The 22,159-nt window shown below is 40.4% G+C and overlaps 1 protein-coding gene across 2 annotated transcripts in view; it reads left to right on the forward strand.

The window, feature by feature from the left end:
- The window catches only part of SCFD2 (sec1 family domain containing 2), a 390,385-nt gene that overhangs the window by 151,999 nt on the left and 216,227 nt on the right, over positions 1-22,159 (forward strand). For both annotated transcript variants that reach the window (XM_065914499.1, XM_065914500.1), the window contains exon 5: positions 4,827-5,076. In XM_065914499.1, coding sequence (XP_065770571.1) covers positions 4,827-5,076 — 250 coding nt within the window. The remainder of the gene's footprint in view (positions 1-4,826; positions 5,077-22,159) is intronic.

A 22,159-nucleotide genomic window follows, 5' to 3' on the forward strand; every position in this document is an offset into this window, starting at 1 on the left:
CTATAGCCACACCACACATGGCTCGTTTGCACCTCATGCCTGCAGAGCTAGCCAGCAGAGACTGACTTTGCAGAGGGATCTTAACTCAGCCCCAAACTTGGCTTTTCTAAAGACAACATACATTTTACAGAGGACCTTTTGTATGGAGTTACTGGGGACTCATTCAAGAATAACAGAAGTCCCAGTCTGCAGAATTTTAAAAAAAGAACTTTTTTTTTTGGTCATTCCAGACACAGCTCCAGTCTTCCACCTCCCACTAGTAAGCCCATTTATATCAAAATGAGTGAGAAATTTAATCCCTGGTACTTTATAAATAATCCATTTCCCCCCTTTCTTTGTGGTTTACTCTGTATGTGCTTTTTTAATGGCAGCATTTAATAATGTTTATATTGCCTTTAACCTTTGACTGATTTTGCAGTTAGGTTCCAAAATCTGGTTTCACATCCAGTGTGTGTAGGCTGCTGCTCCTTCCTTTGAGACTACTGACTTCTTATTCCTGGAAGGTATTTCACTCCCTTACCAAGCATCTTAATCACTTCTGCTGGGTAAAAAGGGTGTCCATGGGGTAGCAGGAATAGTAGTAGTGGTGGTAGCTCTGTAGTCTGGTAGGCGGGCTAAGTCACTTCAGCTGTGTCTGACTTTTTGCAACACTATACGCTGTGGCCCGCCAGGCTCCTCTGTCCATGGGACTCTCCAGGCAGGAATACTGGGGTGGGTTGCCCTGCCCTCCTCCAGGGGATCTTCCTCACGCAGAGATTGAACCCGTGTCTCTTATGTCTCCTGCATTGGCAGGCAGGTTCTTTACCACCAGCACCACCTGGGAAGCCCTCTTCCTTATACTCCGCTGAAATCAGTCTTCCTGGAATTTTCAATCTGATAGAAGGAAGATCAGAATGTACCTGTCTTTGTCTCTTACTGTCTTCCTTTCCCCCCCTCCTCCCTCTCCCCTTCCTCTTCCCTTTCCAATAAATGTTTTCAGAATGGTTTTAGATTTATAGAAAAATTGCCAAGATAATACAGAGAATTTCTGTATACCCCTCACTTTACAGTATTGTGTATCCACAACCATTCGTCAAAATTAAGAAACCAACATTGGTACATTACTCTTAATTATCAACTCCAGACTTTGGTCTGATTTCACTCTAATGTCCCTTTTCTGTTCCAGGATCCCATCCAGGACATCAAGTTACATTTAGTCATTATGTTTCCTTCGTTTCATCTAGTGTGTGATGGTTTCTCTTTTTGTTCTAATTTTTCATGACCTTGACAGTTTAGGGGGAGTACTGGTCAGACATTTTGTAGAATGTCCCTCAGCATCTATCTGATGTTCTTGTTATGGGTTTATGGGTTTGGGAGAAGAATACTGCAAAAATGAAGTGCCGCTCTGATCACATCATGTTAGGGACGCATGATATCACTATGACGTCACCGGTGACATTAACCTCGATCCTCTAGGATAAAGTCGCTCCTCCCTCCCTTTCCCATACATAGTTTTTTAGAAGCAACTCACTATGTTCAGCCCATACTTAAGAGGTAGGGCAATTCAATTCTACCTCCTGGAGAAGTATCCTGCATAGATAAGTAATCTGGAATTATTTTGTTAAGGAAGGTTTGTGTCTCCTCCTGCATTTATTAATGTAGTCATTTATTCATATCAGTTTGGAGTGATGCATATTTACTTTATACTTTGGGTTATAATCCACTACGACTTTAACTGTTCTCTTGCTCAACTTGTTCAAGCTTTGGCCACTGGGCGGGCTTCCAGTTGTCTCTTGTGTCCTCTTCATGTGTCCCCATTTGTGTGTTTTCTAAGGATTTCCTTACTTTGTGGCACTCTAAGATATTCCAGGTTCTTCTTGTATTTCTCCTGCCCCAGCCCTAGAATCAGTTGTTTCTCCAAGGATCTCTGACTCCTATAATTGGAGAGTGATATTAGAAACTAAGATCTGACCACTGGGGTGCCCATTGCTACTGGGGTGTCACTACTTCCAAATCTTCTCAGTAGACAGAGTTAAATACATGAGTGTATATCAGCCCATGTTACACATGTATGTGCAATATTTCTGCATCTACATTTCTTCCTATAGTAAAGCTTTTCTATTTTGAGTATTTATATTTTGTTGTGTAGCAAACAATGAGAATATGATTCCCTCTATACTACCATCACTGGTAATTTTTTTTTTAAGGAGTGAGAAGAAAGTAGAAATGGGAATCTTAGCATAACTATGACTTAAGAACTCAGTTATCCTCTAGACAGATCATATCATTTTAGAGATAAAGACTTCCTAAGAAGTTTACTGAGGTCCAAAGAAGTTAAGAAACTAGTTAGTGGAATAGTCAGAAGTGGATTCTGGATTTTTGAAATGAAATCTCTTTATTTCCACCATATCTAATGCCTCTGTAAGACTGATTAGTATTCTTGGCTTTGTTTTCAACTTAGTTATTAACTACTTGGAATACATTAATAAGCACTTTAGAGTTGGTGTGCACAAGTATGACCAAGGCAATCCGAAGTCCACCACCGGGTCACTGAGGAGGGATTTTGCTCTCCAGTGGCAGGGTGTGTGTGTGTGTGTGTGCGCCCGTGTGTGTGTTCGTGTGTGTATTCAGTTGCTCAGTCATGTCCAACTCTTTGTGACTCTGTGGACTGCAGCCCACCAGGCTCCTCTGTCCATGGGATTTCCCAGGCAAGAATACTGGAGTGGGTTGCCATTTCCTCCTGCAGGGTATCTTCCCAAGCCAGGGATCAGACCCACCTCTTCTATGTCTCCTGCCTTGCAGGCAGATTCTTTACCACTGAGCCACAGGGGCATATCTTAGATCAACAACTCGAAAATGATGCTATGATGGCTGGATGTTAGTGAGTGAATCTTCAAATCATTATGATGATCACCCTGTCCCATTTTACTTTTTATAACTGTCTCCAAAAAAGTCTTTTTTGCTCTGGGAAGAGAATCACAGGGCTCCTACCGGACAGATATTTGATGTGTACACCTGCTTTTTAGAAGTGGGACATAAAGTGATAAAGGAATCTGCTTAATGACATCCAGGAGTTGGTGATAGGGTAAAAAGTAAAAAACGAAAACTGTAGCCCCCACAGCCCCTCTTTTAACACACAGCTCCTTTCTTTTAAATTGCTTTTGACAGCATGTAAAGCAAAGAACAAACACTTGAAAGTTCCTCTTAAGAGACTGCCAAGGCTATAGGACAGTCCTAGGATGCCTTCAAACCTTTCAGCCATGTCCTTTGAGACAGGGGTATGTTTATACTTGGTAAACCATGTCTTGTTACCATGTAACAGTAAAATCTCCAATCTGTTCTTTTCCAGTTATACTTTTATCCATTGAATTTTGTTTTTGTTTGGTACATTGTGAACATCCAAGATTTTTAGTGGAAATAAAAACAGCTGTTTCTCATATACCAAAGAATTTAATTGTGAACTTTAACCTTGAGATGATATATCCAAATTTTCCCAGGTGTAGGAATGACTTGACTAGAAAAGCTCGTTTTGGGTAGTCATCCCAATAAGAACCAAATTTAACTGCTTACTGTCAACTTCATTAAGAGAGAGAGAGTTTCTATAGGTCTTCAACACTCCCTTCTTAACATGGCTTTTCCTCTTTAAAATAATGCATATTTACCTACATAAACAAACAAACACACCCTAAAGTCCCATCTTTCATTCCGGCTTTATTTTTCTCCATAGCTCTTGCCAACATTTAATATGCTATATATTTTACTTCTTTAGCTTTTTGTCTGTTTTCCCCCACTAAAATGTAAACTCTATGAGAACAGAGGATTTGTTTTGTTCGCTGCTGTATTCCCCAGACCCAGAGTAGTACCTGGAACGTAGATGCTCAGGGACTGCTTCAAAATGAATCATGTGAAAGTTGCAAGTTCTGATTATTTAGCTCCTGATTTTAATGTAAATGCAAATAGTTGAACTTTATTTTACAGGGTTATTTTAGATTATAAGTAAAATTAAGTCACCATGTGAGTTGGGGATTTATCTATTCACCAAAAACCTTAGAATCGGTACAAGCAATGTGCACAGTGCCCTGGAAATTATGCAACTCACTCAGTTGCCACTATGCTATTATCACTTGGAAGGAATTTTGAAATTCTCTGCTAAATGTCACTCAGGAAATTGAAATATCTAAAAGCACATTTTTTTTAAGTTTAAAGGTGAATCAGTTCAGTCGTTCAGTCGTGTCCAATTCTTTGTGACCCCATAGACAACAGCACACCAGGCCTCCCTGTCCATCACCATACCTTCAGACTAACCCAAAGATATCTTGAAGTGTCATTACCCACTTTGACCAGATTTAGCAGAAAATGACTTTTCATTGTTATTAAAAAAAAATCAATTCTGACTCATATTTGCCAACTTAAAGAATATTAAAAGAATATGCTATAAAATCCAAAGTAATTCCTCTGAGGAGTGTCAGCATTCATTTGTATACATAGGTGCTGGCATGTTTTTATTTTTAATCATATTACTTTACAGATATTTACATTTTCTAGTGTCTGAAGTACTTACACTTTTATTTTTAGAATACATGGGCTCTTATTTGTTTAAGCAATATGTAAGATAATACAAAAGGGTATGCAACTTGACCAGCCTTTTGATGAACTAGATCTTTCAAAAACAATAGCTCTAATGCCAAATTTCCTGCCGTATTCTCTCCAGGACAAGAAACAAATAAAAATCCGTCTAGTCAGTGAACATCACAGACTTGTTTGCACGCGATCCTTGGACTGATGTAGTGCATAAACTACACCTTTGTACAGACTGACGGATGTCCTGTTCCCCCCGTTTATTTCAGAGCATTGGGGAATCGACAATGTCTGTTGTGTTGCATCAGCTGCTGCCCATGATTAAGCCTTTGAAGCAGAGGACCAATGATGACTACAGCCCCGAAGAGCTGCTGGTCCTCCTGCTATATATTTATTCTGTCAGTGGAGAGTTCTCAGTGGACAAAGACCTGGGTGAAAGTGAAGAAAAAGTGAAGAAAGCGTTGGCTCAGGTCTTTTGTGAGGAGTCTGAATTGTCACCTTTGCTGCAGAAAATCACAGGTAAGTGTTTAACAAAAATAGAGGACATATACATCACTGATACAGAAAACAAGTTTTAAAATAAAGGCATTTTGGGAAGAGGATGTAACTATCTTCATTGGAGTTGTTTAGAATTTCATGAGGCCTGATGAATGCTAGTCAGCTAATCCTAAGATTAAAAGTTTTTAGTGCATTAATTTTTTTTTCCAATTGTGGCCTTCTAGTTGCTTTTTTAGAATTCATAGTCTTAGAACCTAAGTCTTGTTAAAACAGCAAAATTCTCACAAGATGTAATATCTTTAAGAAAAAATAAAATATAGTGCATCCTATTCAAAGGGTCTCTGATGACGTATTCTCTTTGAGATTGTCTTTTCAAACTTTAGAAAAAGCAAACCTGTTTCCCTAAGATATTATACAATGTTATAGGATGAAAATTGACATTTTTCAAGAATAGTTTTATATTTTGACTTCCATTTTTCATTTTAAATCTGAGTTAATTGATAGTATCCAAAATAATACCCAAATATCCCAGTGAAGTAGGCTGTGCTAATTTGGGGAAAATATGTAATTAAAAGTCATAAAATCTAACCATTTTCACTTCTAATAAGAACTGTGATATAACTTGTGGAAGCCCAACTTAAGGAGATAATCAGTTGTATTGTTTCACATCAAATCCAATGTTATTTATATTTTGTGTAAAACTTACTGCCAGTAGTATGGATTGAGCCTGAGTCTGTTTGAGTGTGAGAAGTTATTAGAACTTACATGTGAAACTTAAGTACTTTATAAAAACAGACCAAGCTGCCACTCATTCTTGAGCGTGTGTGCGTGTGGGTGTGTTTAGACCTCTCCACTGGGGAAGGCTCAGCGAGGTAGGCTACTAGCGTATCTTCCGCCCTTCCCTCCTTTCCCCTGTCCCCTCCCTGGGTGGGGAGCTTGCTCAGAAGTGAGCTGGGCTGCTGTCCGCCTGAGTGTCCTGGCACATGTGGTTTCCCTTCTGCCCCGCTGCTGGCCTTTCCTGTGTCTGGTCGTGGAAAATGAAACCCCGATGAGATGGAAACTGAATGAAGTTCCCATAGAAGTGAAACATTTCCTTGCTCAGTGCAGAACCTGCTTGCCAACGTAAAATCTCATAAGCAAAATGTGTGGGAGTTCCCATTTCATTAAGGTACAGCGCTGTATGTGATTCCATGTGTGCGTTTGGTTATAAATGAATATTGACCTAGAAAGGTTTCATACGGTTTGTATAAGGCTTAGAACAGTGATTTGATTCAAAGTTGATTTGAACTCTAGGAGAGTGTAATTGGACGTTATTCTTAACACACATAATTCCAGAAACAGACAACAAGCTTGGTATGTTTTAGTGAGGGGGTTTGGCTAGCTTTTCTGCAGCACTAGTGAGTTACTGTATTATTTGGGGAGTTAAGGTCGAGCAGTCAGAGTGTTCATTTGATATTTTCTCAAGGTGTTTATTGACCCAGAATTTCATTCTTTATTAGTTTCTCTGTTTTTGACTGCTCAGGATATTGCATTTTCTTACTTATAAATGTGATTTCACGATTAAAAACACTTTTGTACATTTGTATTTATATATCAGGAAAATTTGTAAGTTTAGCAGTTGAAGGTAAAAAAAAAGAATCTATGAAAGTTTTAGTGTATTTTTAAACTTTCAAGACATCTTTTTTAATAATTAATTTATTTTAATTGGAGGCTAATTGCTTTACAATATTGTGGTGGTTCTTGCCATAAATTGACATGAATCAGCCATGGGTGTACATGTGACATCTTGTTTTATAATACAAAGTATACATTCCTACCTAGATTTAACTTTGGATGTGCAATTTAAATAGAATGGATAAGATGTGCTATTTAAACTTGATATAAGTTAACTTGCCAGTGGAACATGGATGCGTTGGCCAACTTCTGTGGACACAAAAAGGACTTGCTTTCTGAAGATAGACTTTTACTTGGCCGGTATAGATATGCCTCTTATTAAGTATGTCGAAATGCCACATGTCCTGAGGAGTAGGGTTTATGTTTACACTTAGATGCTGAAGAGAATGTCTAACCTACATCTCAAGATAAGGAGTAATAGGATGGTGTTGAGGCAGTGGTGACTCAATCTTGTATCGGTACAAGGCATGCCCAGTATGTAGTGGAAGAATTGAATTGTCTTCCAGATGTGCTTAGCCTATCATGGAACTAGATTAGTTTGGCCCACAGTGTTGCACTTAACATTATTCCAACTCTTAGTCTTGACTTACTTGTTACTGGGTGGCAGAAATTATTTTATGTCTTCTGCACATTTTGTGGTTGATGAGATTTAAAAGTGTTATTGAAAGTAAGCATTTAATCAACATAAGAATTGTCCTTTTCATATAATGTTGTAATTTTGCTAATCTTGACTGTTGATAGAATCAAGAAAGCAATACTTTCTAAAGTAAAGTTCAATACTTGACTAGAGATGAAGCATGTTATCATCACCCAACTCCTAAGTGATAGAACCAGGACTTGAACCCAGGCGTTCTGAGTCTGGAGGCCATGTCCTTAAACATGAGACCTAAACCTGACACAAGTTCATTTCCATAACCATCGAATATCATATTCTGTAACTTATGCTTGCTTACATTTATTGGTTTCTGCCATGCATGCTCATTTCTGAACAGTGAATTAATATTTGGTTGATGTTGTAGATACTACTTGTGCTTTTGAATCTATCTGTAAAGATCCTTTCTCTGGGGGATCTTCCCAACCCAGGGTTCAAACCCAGGTCTCCCGCATTGTAGGTGGATTCCTTACTAGCTGAGCCACAAGGGAAGCCGAGGAATACTGGGGTGGGCAGCCTATGCCTTCTCCAGCAGATCTTCCCGACCCAGGAATTGAACCAGGGTCTCCTGCATTGCAGGTGGATTCTTTACCAACTGAGCCACCGGGGCAGCCCCGTAGCTACTTACAGATGTTCCGTTGTTCTGTCCTGTTTTGGTGCACGTATCCTCTTTGTTTCTGCATTGCTATAAAGAAATTAAAATATCTTTTCTAGGCATTGAAATCTGTTGGTTGTCTAGCTTTCTAAAACAGGAGTAGCAAACTTAAATTCTTTTTGTTTCAGTAGTATCTCTTGACAATAATTGTGCTGTGTTTAAATTTTTCATTTCCTTTTACATGTTAAAAATGTAATTTACTTTTGACAGTTTCTTTCATCTCTATTCTTCCCTTTTATGGAAAGGGCAATGAGAAATTGTGATTGGAAAAACAAAACAAAATTTAAGATGGTCAACGGCAGCTATTATTTTCTTTTTAATAGGTACTCTTGGGGAAAATGGTGAGCAAAAACCCTCTTTTCTACTCACACAAAATAACAAGGGTTGACTCTTGGGTGTCAGGGATGGGAGCTGTAAAAAGAAAATTGATATGGCCTAAATGTGTCATTTAGTGTTGTGCTTCCTCAGTCTTGCTAAGTTCAAAGAGAATATTGGTTTCTATATATGTTAGTGTTTGCATGGCAGTCACAAGAGAAAACAAAGGAAAACCATTTGAACTTTCTTCAGAGTATGAAATCAAAACACTGATTTTAAAGGTCTGTGCAAACTTGGACTGTCTTCATCCAGGGAGGTGTACAGAAAAGTATAGACTCAGCGCAGAAACCCTGACTCAGAAGTCCTGGCTCTGTCACTTCCTCTCAGTGTGTGTTAGTGGGCAAATCAGTGTCTCTGAACTTTGATAATAAATACAAGCAACTCTTGGGTTTTGCTAAGAATGAAACAATGTTATGTGTATGAGCTAATTTTTTAATCCATTTACTATTGTAGTAGGTAATTTTTTCCCATTGCTGTTATTATTTTGAAAGTATCTAGCTATCATATCAGAGAAGGCAATGGCACCCCACCCCAGTACTCTTGCCTGGAAAATCCCATGGACGGAGGAGCCCAGTAGACTGCAGTCCCTGGGGTCGATAAGAGTCAGATACGACTGAGCAACTTCAACTTTCACTTTTCACTTTCATGCATTGGAGAAAAGTGAAGTAGCTCAGTCATGTCCGACTCTTTGCGAGTCCATGGACTATAGCCTACCGGGCTCCTCCATCCATGGGATTTTCCAGGCAAGAATACTGGAGTGGGTTGCCATTTCCTTCTCCAGGAAATCTTCCTAATCCAGGAATTGAACCCAGATCTCCTGCATTGTAGGCAGACATTTTACCATCTGAGCCACCAGGGAAGATGCATTGGAGAAGGAAATGGCAACCCACTCCAGTGTTGTTGCCTGGAGAATCCCAGGGATGGGGAGCCTGGTGGGCTGCCGTCTATGGGGTCGCACAGAGTTGGACACGACTGAAGTGACTTAGCAGCAGCAGCAGCTATCATATAGGACAGTGCTTCCCCCCCTTTTCACACTGCGATGCATTCCAACAACGAGCATGCTTGCAGAGCCTACCACGGTGAGTGGACAGTGGACAGTGTGGGAGGAGACCAGCGGCAGGGCCTCTGGTCACTTCCGGCCCTGCCCCACTGACCTGTGATCTGACATGAGGGAGCAGCTTGGCACACCTGTGAACCACTAAGGGCAAATCAGTGCACTAAGGTGTGTTGGTCAGAAGGCTCTGGAATCAGAAAACAAAGAAAAAACTTGCATATATAATTTTTGACACAGGAACTCTTGGAAAAAATTTTATTTTTGGTCAGGAACTTTTATATTGATCAATTTATTTTCCTGAATTTTTATATTTCCTGTCTTTAATTTTTCCATGTCTTGAAAGGGGCTAGATCTGTTTATTTAGGTTCAGTGTAATGCTAGGGAATGAAAGATTCAAAATATCTAAAAACTGTGCTTCAAGAGAGAAGCGTGATAATACCATGGAAACTGTGATTTACGTTTCTTAGATTCTTATTTTACTTCCTGTTGATAATTTGGGATTATCAATTTCTATATTCTTGTATTAGGATTATACCTAGTTATATGTGATGGAAAATTTACCAGATTACCTTAAATAATAAATAAAAATAAACAGGGATTTTTTTTTTTTCACAGCAGGAAGTTCGTAAACAGGCAGCAGAACTCACACTCTTTTTGGCTTCCTCCTTCTTTTTTTCTGTCATCATGGTCATGAGGTGGATGACCTCTTCCGTGTGTTACATCCATGCTAGTGAAATCTGCCCTTTTTTCTTCATATAGGAAAGCCACAACTTTCTGGAAGTCCTACCAGAAGACTTGTAATCATTTGCCTATGAAGTTGGCTCATTTTCTAAAGTGCTGCATGAGTCAAAGGGATCTTACTGAAAGGCAGGATTCAGCTTGTAGGCTTACAGGTTGCGGTCTTTATATTACAAGCCAGTATATAAGCCAGTATGCGGATTACGATCTTTAGACTAAGTACTGCTTTAGGTATTGACTATTACAGAGAAAAGTTTTTGAATCTCTAATACCATAAATCTGAAAGATCTCTAGGCAGATGAAATTATGCACTACAGATCTCATGAACTCCTTTTTTGACTTTTTTTTGACTAAAAGAAAAATCACATTCATTTACATTTTAATCTGCCGTGAGTTCACCAGTGAAGCAGCATAGGTTTTCCTTCCAAATTGATACTGTAAAGACACCATCTAAGTGGAAGTCGACCTCCCACAGAACTCTGTCTATTGGATGGAAAATGCTAGGAAGCAATTTGGGCTTAATATTAGGAAGACATATCAAGAAAATAAAGCCAGCCAGAAAGTCTGACTCACTCCCACTAGAAGAGCTTCCCAGCACAGAGGGCCTACACCAGGACTTGAGCATCAGTAGGAATTTTACTAAGACATTTTAGGACTTGAAAATGTTACGAAAAGTCAGTTTTGTGGAAGGGATGGTGCCTAAGTTGTCCTCAATTTCTGGGAAGATGGTACTTTCCCTAGCAAGATTTTTAGTCATCCGCCCTTTCCTATGTAATTCCTCAAACTTCAATATAAAATAATGGCAAAATTTCTGTTACTCTCACTGGAATAATCAGAACTTCACACTGATTGGAATAAAATGTATAAGTTACCTTCATGATGGACCATGATTTTTTAAATCATCTTCAACTTTTTAAAGGGATCTCATTTCCTGAGTTTTTTTCTTCTCTGTTCCTCCTGACGTGTCTGTTGCCCCATTTAAGATTAACCATGGATGATGAATGAGGAAAAGCTGAAGGTAAGAACAGTTTCGAGAGCTCTCATCCGGCATCCACTTGTATTCTCTAATGGACGTCTAAGAAAGGACTTCGCATGAGGAGGGAGCTGAGAATTTTTCTTCAGTGGGTTGTAGAAGACAGCTTATGATACTTTCAGGTCTACTTGCCAGTGGAAAGCATATATATGCCCCTGTCCTTAGCAAAACAAAGCCACATTCTACAACCAAGAGTAAAAATCTATTTGCAATGATTTGTATATGACAGCTTTTCTCTTTTTGAAAAAGTTCAGGTAAACATCAGTCAGTTCAGTTCGGTTGCTCAGTCGTGTCCAACTCTTTGCGACCCCATGAATTGCAGTACGCCAGGCCTCCCTGTCCATCACCAACTCCCGGAGTTTACTCAAACTCACGTCCATTGAGTTCCTGATGCCATCCAGCCATCTCATCCTCTGTCGTCCCCTTCTCCTCCTGCCCCCAATCCCTCCCAGCATCAGGGTCTTTTCCAATGAGTCAAATCTTCACATGAGGTGACCAAAGTACTGGAGCTTCAGCATCAGTCCTTCCAATGAACACCCAGGACTGATCTCCTTTAGGATGGACCGGTTGAATCTCCTTGCAGTCCAAGGGACTCTCAAGAGTCTTCTCCAACACCACAGTTCAAAAGCATCAATTTTTTGGCACTCAACTTTCTTCACAGTCGAACTCTCACATCCATACATGACCACTGGAAAAACCATAGCCTTGACTAGACAGACATAGACTATATAAAATTATTATTGCCATTTATGGCTGATACTTTATTATGAAAACTTTCATCTCCATCAGCATAAGGCATAGACATTTTGTTTATTATGTTAGTAGAGGTATATCTTTCAAACAAAGCATTTTTCATCATTGGTCAAGTACTTTTCCCAGCCTTGTAGAAAGTCAGTCTTCTTTGTAAAATACGAAGTACTTCCCAACAGAGGATGTAAAAGATGAGGAGCTAATGAGAACTTCTCCTCTTTTGTGCTTCCTTTCATCTATCACCTCTGCATTCTTTCCTCCTTTCACAGCTTCCCCTCCGTAATTCATCAAATTTCAAAATGCACATTTCTGCAGATTTCTACTCTTAAGGGCACTATTTCAACTGAAAAACAGTTTTCAAGATTTCAAATATCTTTCCCTTGAAAAGTTGTTCCTTGGACCTTGAGCATTGGCAATGATAAGGATGTTGCTGTGGTAACTAGCACACTATCACTAGAGTGATCCTCAAAGTTCATTGCCAGCTTAAATGTTACCCATAGTTGAATGAAAATTTGAGCTCATTACAGTAGGTGACAGTTTACAAAACCATGACTACAGAATCCACTACTCACTCAGCTGAAAGACTTCAGGATACAGGGGAAAATTCATTTCAGAAAAGATTCTGCTTCATCTTTTGCTTCTAATTTATGGATTCTCAGTTATTGTGGTATTCCAGCATTAGACTTTTCATCAAGGCATGTACCTTCATTTCTAGTGTTTCATATTTCTTGTTTCAGGGCACTAAAACAAAACAAAACAGCTTTTAAGACTGTTGTTTTCCATTATGATTTGTAACACTGTTTGGTATAATAAGGGTCTATTTTTCCTCTTGATTTCTAAGATTTCTGCTGGAAACTCTGATGAAGAACATATGTCTGCCCTGAATCACTCCCATGAGAAATGTTGGAACTGTTACATTTAGTTTTACTGTCCAACATATTAAAATAGTTAACTGCAGCACATATTACAAAATGGCTATATCAAGTGAAGTTTACAATGTTTAGTTCATATTTAAAATACATCACAAGCTGTGTAGAAAAATATTTAGAGCTGCCTATTAAGGTAGCTAACTAGTTAAGTAATTTTGCAAAGATATTAAGGGATCACTACAAATTACTTTCTCAAGTACTTAATTTTTTCATGCCAGATCATAAAAATGATCATTCTTAATTAAGACGATAGAACAGATCTTCTTGCAGTGGTATTTATATATGCACAGATGCATGATACAGACTGTCTAAATGATTCATTTTTATGTCTGCTCATGATGCCAATAGTAATAATTGTGTGTGACAGAGAGATTAATAATTTCTGATTCTTATTAACTGCACACTAGATTATAAATTTCTCAGTCATGAAAGAGAACAAATGGAATGCATGGAATACAGCATAGTTTTCTTAAACATATAGCTGTGGATCAGATAGAAGTGATTGAGTGTTGTGGTCAAAAAGAGCACAGAGGAAAAGGGGACTAATGTTTATTCCCAAAGATCCTCTTAGGTGTGTAGCCTGAAAATAAGTCACTTAGCTTCCTCGTTGTACAGTGAGAGTCTTATTAGGTGAATCTTAGGTCTCTTCTTTCGCTACCACTCTGTGGTTCTAGCTTTATTTGTTTTTTATTTTTATCAGATTCAGTGTACTCCCATCCCTACCTCTAGACCTACTCCTCCTCAGTACTGTTGTCTTTGTCAGGCGATCACTGTGGTCTCAGGAGGGAAGCAGTGGCGGCATTGATCAACCTCAGCTCCTGGAGCTGCGGCCCCTCCCTGCGGCCGTCTGTCTCCTTTGAGATGGCCTTCTCTGTCCACGGTTCTCCAGAAATGCTCACTGTTCTCCAGGCACAGTGGCCCTGCCCACCCATTCATTCAGCTTGCTGATACCAGGTTAACATTCTCAAATTCAATTTTATATTTTAATATCTTTAAGGTTTTCCCTCCACTATTGTAGTCATGCTTTCTCTTTGTAGAAAATTTGGAAATGTAGAAGGCACATATAAATTTCATTTCATTGACTATTGATGAAAAACAGGTATTTGCCATTTGTATTTCATCTTCTGTGAATTGCCTGCTCATGATCTTCTCCTTTTTTCAGACTGAGTTATTAGTTCTATTCTTGATGATTTTAAATCAGAGCACCTGTATTATTAAAGCTATTAGTGCTCAGTCATATGCTTTGTTAGCATGTCTTCCTGGTTGGTATTTGCCTTTCATGTTTGCTCAAACGGCATGTCTGGAGATGCAGCTGTATTTAGGAATGAGGGTGCAGGGACTCTAGTGGTATGATCGGGACACCGCATCTTCCAGACGTTTCTTCCTCCTGAGTATTGGCCTCATTCTTTCCTGTCACAACTGCCCCCATGTGACCCTCTCGTCCCTCTAAGGCATTCCTGGCTTCTGTCATTTCAGAACTGCAACTCAGGAAAAAGGAGAGTGTTTTTTTTTTTTCAATCCTAGGACATGAAACTAACTGACTTCCAGTCTCCATTGCCGGGGATTAGGGTTGTCTGTGGCCAGGCTGAGTCCTGAGTTCATAGCTGCGTGGGGGAGTAGGCAGGAGAGAGACGGGGGCAGGATTTGGAGATCTGGCAGTGGACTGTGATCGACAGTCCAGCATTACCATTTACTAATAGAATAGGGACTGGAGTTGTTCCACAAAGGAAGAGACACTGATGTACAAATGCTCGGTATGGCCATTGTGAAAACATTCACAAATAAACCAGTTTTCTTTCTTTATATCTAAAACACATATCTTATCTTCTCCTTCTTGAGTTTGGTACTTTGCCTGTAAATGGATGAAGATGTCAACTGGCACCAGAATAATTGCTTCAGGAGTAGATGTTTTTATGCCTAAAAATCATTGTCTGGAATTTTCACTGTTTTAGAAAACAGCATCAGAACAACTGGGGAAATTCTTAGACCTCACACTGCTTTCACCATATAATTGCTCTCAACACTCGAGTAGCCGTAATTGTGCCTGTCACATGTAGCTGTGTAAGTGTGTGTGATTCCTTGAATATGAGTATTAGCAGGGCAGTGATTATCATTTGGATGAATTGTAAAATGCCTTTCATGTTTATACATTTCTTAAAATATTTATAATTGGATTTTTTCCCTGATTACAGAAATATACTTGTTCATTATAGAACATATGGAATATCTTTTATTCTTTAATAAACACAGAGTAAAATTTAAAGTTACCTGTGAACCCACTACCAAGAGAAAATTACTGTTAAGATTTTGATGTGTACTTGGTGACCTGTTGGTAAGTAGAAATTCAGGTCTCATATAAGCTTCCCAAGTGAAAGTGGCAGGTGAGATTTTTGTTTTAAATTTGTTTTGTAGTTTATCTGACAAGGTCAGAGTGCCTAAAATAAAGGGGATCCAGGAATAACATCATATATGGCTTTGGAAACTAACACTGGAAAGGTAATTGTTGAGAATGTTGGTACTGAATTAATGTCCCAGGTTGTAGGAGACATTATCCCTCAAAAGTCAAATTACCCTTAATCAGAACATAAAGGAGAGTAGGGGCTTCTCTGTCCATGGGATTTCCCAGGCAAACAAACTGCTGTGGGTTGCCATTTCCTTCTCCAAGGGATCTTCCCAACCCAGGGATTGAACCCAGGTCTCCTGCATTATAGGTGGATTGTTTACCATCTGAGCCCCCAGGAAATGCACATAAAGGAGAATTCGCTAAGCCAAAAAGGAGAACCATTAGCTCCTTGGGTAGGAGGGAAAACACTTAGATACAAGTAGTTCAGCCTAGAATTTCAGCAAAAGAAAATTAAAAAGAGACACAACAGGCTCTAGACACTGATATTATTTTATTATGTGAGGAGAGAAGATTAATATTTTAAAAACCAGAAGGAGAACATATGTGTACAACCATGGTGATATTCATTTGTATTTTGAAATTTAGTTGTAATCGTAACCAAGAATGTAATTCCCATGGAAACCTGACTTTTTCTGCCTTCATATGTTGCCTGTTTATTCTGTTCTTAGCACCTGGAGTGAATTGGTCCCAAATGGAATGGTAATTTTCACTGAAGTGTTTATAAAATGAAGCCCCCTTCTGCTTTTTTTCCTTTCATTTTAAACATAAGACATATGCCTGCACCTCTTCGTCAGGCTCTTGAGTTGTTGCCAGCCTGACAGAGAGCCATCTGGAACAGGAAACTGATAGGGTGCAGTGTTCATTAACAATTAACATTTTCCAACGTGTAAAATGCATTAGGGTTTTAATTTTAAATATTGTGGTTTTGTCCAAACTATACTCTGAAATAATTGGATTCTTTGTTTCCTTATTTTGGTTGTGGTGGTTAAGAAAAACAGTTAAATCTGATTTTTTTTTTCTGCGTACAGTGATGTAGAATTGAGTTTCTTTTGTGTACAAATCACCACCTTGCAAAGAATTCAATCCTTGCCCAAAAAAGTTTTCTTCATAGTTAAAATGTGGTTGGATACTTCCGCTCTGGAAATGCACACCCTTTCTGTCAAAGTGTAGAAAGAGTGCACTTTGTAAACAAGAACACTTTTTAGTTACAGTTTACAGTGCTCATAGCATCTCTTTGATGTACAAGAAGTGAAGCACATGTTTTCATCTCTTAAAAAAGCAGAATGCTTTAAATTTTGTTCCCAGATTTTTCTGTGATTTTTTCCTTTGTTATTTTTTTTAAACTTGAACCTCTTGCTTACCATCCTTCTTCTCGCTTTCTCCCTCCACATCTCACCTGATCTCACACTTCTACGAGAGAAATTGGAAAACTGGTCACCTGGGGAGTTTGCACACTGTACTCTTGATTATTTCAAGTTGTTCTCCTGGAGAATGCAGAAGCCCAGACCACATGACATCATCTGAGATGAGTACAGCCTTTCATTATAGAAATCGGTATTTAATGGCTTTTGAATAGAGTGATTGTAGCATTTCAGAGCAATAGCCCTTCCAGACATTCGACTGGAAGTGCTGACACCATTCTGTGTCAGCGCCACTATGCACAGAGTTTAAAATAGAGCAAAACCACCAGGGTGTATTTGTTGGAACTTCTTGGTAGGGTATGTGCAAATATCAAAATATCAGATCTCTAATTATTTCCTTATTGTTTTTATCTTTGTAGTTCTCTCTTGAGCCAAGTAATGGCTTATCATTTATTTAAAATGCAGATTCAACATGTGAAAAATCCAGGGAAAAGCTCTGGGAACAAAGATATGTTGGCTTTTTGATTGGCCCTTTTAAGGACATGGCTCTTGTTTTGCAGTTTGGCAGTGAAAAGAATATCAGTATTTTGCTTAAAATAATAGAAAAGCAAAAATGAACATGATCAGGCTCAAATAAATCTGGGTCATTACTCTCCAGGGTAGGGAGGAGCTAGAAACAGTTACTAAATAGTGTGCTCCACCCACGATGTCCTCCCTGTCTGAACCAAAGGGACACTCCCTCTGCCCTGGACTCTTCGGAGCAGTAGAATGACATTTTTCCACAGTCACCTTCTCACTCTGGAGGCTTTGTGTTCTTTCATACCCTTTGCTCTAGCCACAGGCTTTTTCAGTTCCTTAAATCCATTACACTCCCTCCAACTCACTCCCCACCCCAAGCCAGTTAACCTCTCTGGGGCACGGCTCAGACAGACCACGTGTCCTGGGCTCAGCCTTGTGCCCCTGCATGCTAGCTCAGAGCACTCCACCCTCACCGTGTGCCTAGTGAATAGTTCATTATATATCTGTGTGATACATTGATTAGTGTCTGCCTTCCCTCTGCCCCAGACCATAAACTCCTTCAGTTTGGCTCACCATTATATCTCAAACACCAGCTATGCTCAGGAGCAACATGGAAGACTTTTCATAAGAACAGTATTTATTGAATGAAGGAGGGAATGAGAAAACAGTCCTGGCTCAGCTCCAGTGTTTCATCTGACACTGCAGCACTGCAAATAGGTTGCAGCTTTACCAGAGAGAAGAGAATAGAACATTAAAGGAAGCCATGCCCCACCAATGAGAATTTGAAATCCCATTGTTTGCAATATTAGTGAAGAAAATGGTTCATGCAGTGAAAACAAAGACTATCAGCCAGTGATGGAACTGTTATTTTGTGCTAAATACTAAATCTGGCAGTCTTTTTGTGCTGCCAGATTTTGAATTCTGGAGGTTTTTGGTTAAATTTCATTGTTTTTCCATTACACCTTTTTTTTTTTTTCCCCCATCTTTATTTCTTTGTCTGTCTTCTCTCTTGTCCCCTCATCTTGTTTCCTGGCCAGGTAGTGAGGCTACTATTCAGCCACACCTGGAAGGCAAAACATTTTTTAACTTAACTTTTAAACCTTCTCCCACCTGAATATATCAAGGGTGAAACCGGCCACAGAACATCTGTGGCCGTTCAGTGGCCCGTGGACAGAATCACCAGGGCAGGAGAGCGTTCCTCCTGAATGCCTGTCAGCAGTATCCGGCTATAGCCTCCTGACTTAATGTCTCTGAGTAAATCTCTCCTCAACCAGCTTCTGTAGCCCTTTCTGGCTGCTCTCCCAAACTCTCCCCTTCCCACCCTGAACAGAACCATTTTTCCAGAAATGTTTTCTAAAATAACTCTTTTTTTTTTTGCACCACATCTGCTGCTCCCACCCCCTTCACCCCACACCTCCACACCTAATTATCGGACCCAAACCATGGGAGTTCGGTCATGAAACTAGCATTCCTAAGTAACAGTATTCTATTAGGTACTCATTGATAAGGAAACGACTTGGCATGCGTAATGTATCATACAAAGTGGAGGGGGGTGTCTGCCCCCAGCCCCAGACACCTCTTGTCCGCTCGTGTGTAACCTGAGGCCCCATCATCAGGCCTGTGTGCCCACTGATAGGAACACGAGTGTGCATCCTGGCTGTGAAGTGTTGCTTCTCAAGGCAGGAGCTGACTAGCCAGAGCTCCTTTTGCTTTCCATACATATAGAAGGATCTGTGATCATTTCTTACTGCTGTGGTAAATAGGAAAGCTGCGAAATGCTAGTGAAGGGGAATGAGCATGAGAAAAGCTTTCGGTCCAGATACATGTAATCGTGTGTTTGAGAACCTCGTGTGTTCTCTCCTTAGGATTTAAGCAGTGTTATTTTCAACTCTACAATAAAGTGTTTTCCAATTGTGCTATGTTTAAATACCATTTCTTATGCCTAAAATACATCCCCTGCCTCTCCATTCTTACCTGTAAAACTCCCACTTATTCAACATGCAACGGCAGTAGCATTGCCTTTCTTATTCCTCTCTAATCATTCCAGCCCGAAGTGACCCTGCGCCTCAGTATTGATTTGTGACATCTCTAGAGCGCTTATATTTGTGTCACCTCACGTGGTTGATACTTGTCCATGTGTGTGCTTCCTACCTGGTGATCTTGGACAAGTTATTCTCACATTACCTTCACTAGCCTATCTTTAAAATGAATGTACATGAGTTTGAGCAAACTCGGAGAGATGGTGAAGGACAGGGAAGCCTGGCATGATGGACACGACTCAGTGACTGAACAACAAATAATATTACACCTCTTGTTGGACTACCATATACACTTAACAGTATACTGCTACTATTGTCGTCTGGTTTCTATTACCTTAAGTTCCTTGAGGGCAGCAGCCGTTTATTATTCACCCTGTATTCTCAGTCCCCATGTTTAAATTGTGGTGCTGAGTGAAGAAAGAGGTAAAGACTGGGTTGTGTATTTTCATGCTGCTCTTCACTTTTGTCTATTCTTAGATTTGGTTCAGACGGAATGGAAGCTAGACTGACAGCTCAGCCTTTGGGGTCTAGAACTGGTTCTGAGATGTTACATGGTGAGAGAAATATTTGATCATGAGTAGAGAGGAGCCTGGTGGGCTCCGGTCCATCGAGTCACAAAGAGTTGAACATGACTGAGCACACACACATTGTTTTTTTGCAAAATATTGCTTTATAAACCTGCTGTATTGCAGAAAACTTTTTCTTCTATTCCTGATAAACCAAACACTGTAAACAGTGTATCATCTTCTTGGGAGTAGATCTAGATATTCTTCTCCTCTAAAGTTACTTTACTCATCTAGGCCCTGATTTTCACATTTTTCTTTCACACATACATATTTGGAACCAATAAGATTTCTTTTAACTTTATAAGAAAAGGAAATTTAACCCATGTGTAGTTGCAAGGAACTTACTTTCTTCTTATACTTCCTTTCTCTGAATTAGATCTTACAGGTTGGGCATGACCCCCTGGCCCTCAGCTTTCATTGGCCCAGCTCTGTGGAGTTACCAGACACGAGTGAATTTGCCTATATGAGAAGAAGGGCAGTGAGAGAGTTGGGCTTTCTCTTTCTCAAATACTGGTTTCATGTTCCTAGCTTGTCTGTCAGCACTAATAAGAATTAATATTTATGGTACCCCAAAAGCGTCTAGACATGGCACCAGGACCATCTCGTGGGATGATCTAGCTCTCTGAGCTCATCGTCTTGAGTGACACAGTGAGATGCCGGAGCGCTCACAGGACGAAGCCCCGCCCCAGCTGCTCTCTGTTCCAATGGGCTTATCACCAGGGCACATAGAGCCTTTGTTCTCTGGTTGTGTGGGATGGGAATTCTTAGACGCTTCTTAGCACAGTCGGGCCTGTGAAGATCCATTTGAATTCTTCCCTAGAGTGATTCCCAAGCACCGTTCTACAAACCGGCTGCATCAGAATCCCTAGAGAGAGTTGTTCACCAAACAGAGTGATAGACCCTACCCGAGCCCTACTCTATCAGAGTTGAGGGGTCAGGTCTGGGGATCTGAGTGGAAAAGGAGCAGTGTGTTCTGTCTGGAGCTTCCTGGACCAGGCACAAGACAGGGCTTTCCCTTGAGACCTCGCCCCCTGGAGGTGTGTGGGCTGCACCCTCTCTTCTGGGCACGTGAGGCCCCAGGTTATTGAACAGGGTGGACGTTGTCTACTTGGAGTAGGTCAGCAGGCAGCCCCAGGAATCAGCGAGCATCTCCCAGGTACTCAGCTGGCGACTGGCTGGCAGTGCCTGCCACACAGCTCTTAAGTGAAGGCGCTAGAAGTCAAACCTAGTCCTGTCTGGGGCCAGTGTCAGAGGTCTCTGTCTAATTCCCAACTGAGCAGCTCCAGCCACTCCTTCCCACCTGTTTACTGTGTTTCTTTCTCCCTGTTTATCGTGACACAGCTGTTCCGCTTGGTGCCTGAAGCTCTTGCCAGGGCAGTGTTTATGCTGCGACTCTTCCTTCCCTTTCATGGTGAGTGAGCTGGAGTTTGTTAGCAGGTCAGTGTTCAGAAGTCAGGGTCCAGGAGTTATTTCCCTTTAGATTTTTTTTTTCTTTAACTTGGTACCAAAGTGATTGAGTCTTGGGAAGTTGTTCCTCAGGTGATGCCATTAGGTCAGAACCTGGTTTAAATGGATAATAGGAGGCCATGATGGCAGCTGAAACATTTAAAGCAACAGCACATTTTGGGAAAGAAGACTAGAAAAATGAGAGCGATCCTGGTAACTGCTTATATTAGTATTCTTGATTAATGTCCGCTTTTTAAAACAGCAAATTGCTAATGCATCTCTAATTACTGCAGCAGTCATAACCAATTAGTTGTGTTTATGTAATATTAAAGAGTGCATGGGCAGGGCTGGCCGAAATGTCACTTTCTTCAACGGAGGGTGTCAAGATTGCATGCCTCGCTGCTTCTCCAGGCCTGGTCTCTGCAAAACATGCTTCCCAGCATGAGCAGCTCACAGTCCCGCACTGAGGCAGCACTCTGGGCGACTCTGAGTCAGTTCTGCTGTGGACTCGAAAGGGCCCCCAAGAAACTGCCCATGACAGCCTTCTCTGAAGCCAGGCTGCGTCTTTCCTTCCACACCTCAGAAGCAAAGCGGATTGCAGGCTCATACCCAGCAAGCCTCAGCTGCTCTGTAGGCCTGTTGTGTTTGGCCTCTGCAGTGTTTGTGAAAACCTTCAGTTGGAAGCCAGATTGGAATAGAGCAGCTTTAAATAAAGAACTGGGTTTTTGTAGTTGTTGTTGTTTGGTTTCTCTGAAAAATGTAAAGAACGGCAGGAATTGATTGAGGCTAAGTCGTGGCTGCTCTCCGAACGTCCCAGGTGGCTCAGTGGATAAAGAATCCACCTGTCAATGTAGGAGATGCAAGAGATGCAGTTTCCATCCCTGTGTCGGGAAGGTCCTCTGGAAGAGG

This window comes from Muntiacus reevesi, chromosome 22 (genome assembly GCF_963930625.1).
Source record: "Muntiacus reevesi chromosome 22, mMunRee1.1, whole genome shotgun sequence".
NCBI classification, from domain to species: Eukaryota; Metazoa; Chordata; class Mammalia; order Artiodactyla; family Cervidae; genus Muntiacus; species Muntiacus reevesi.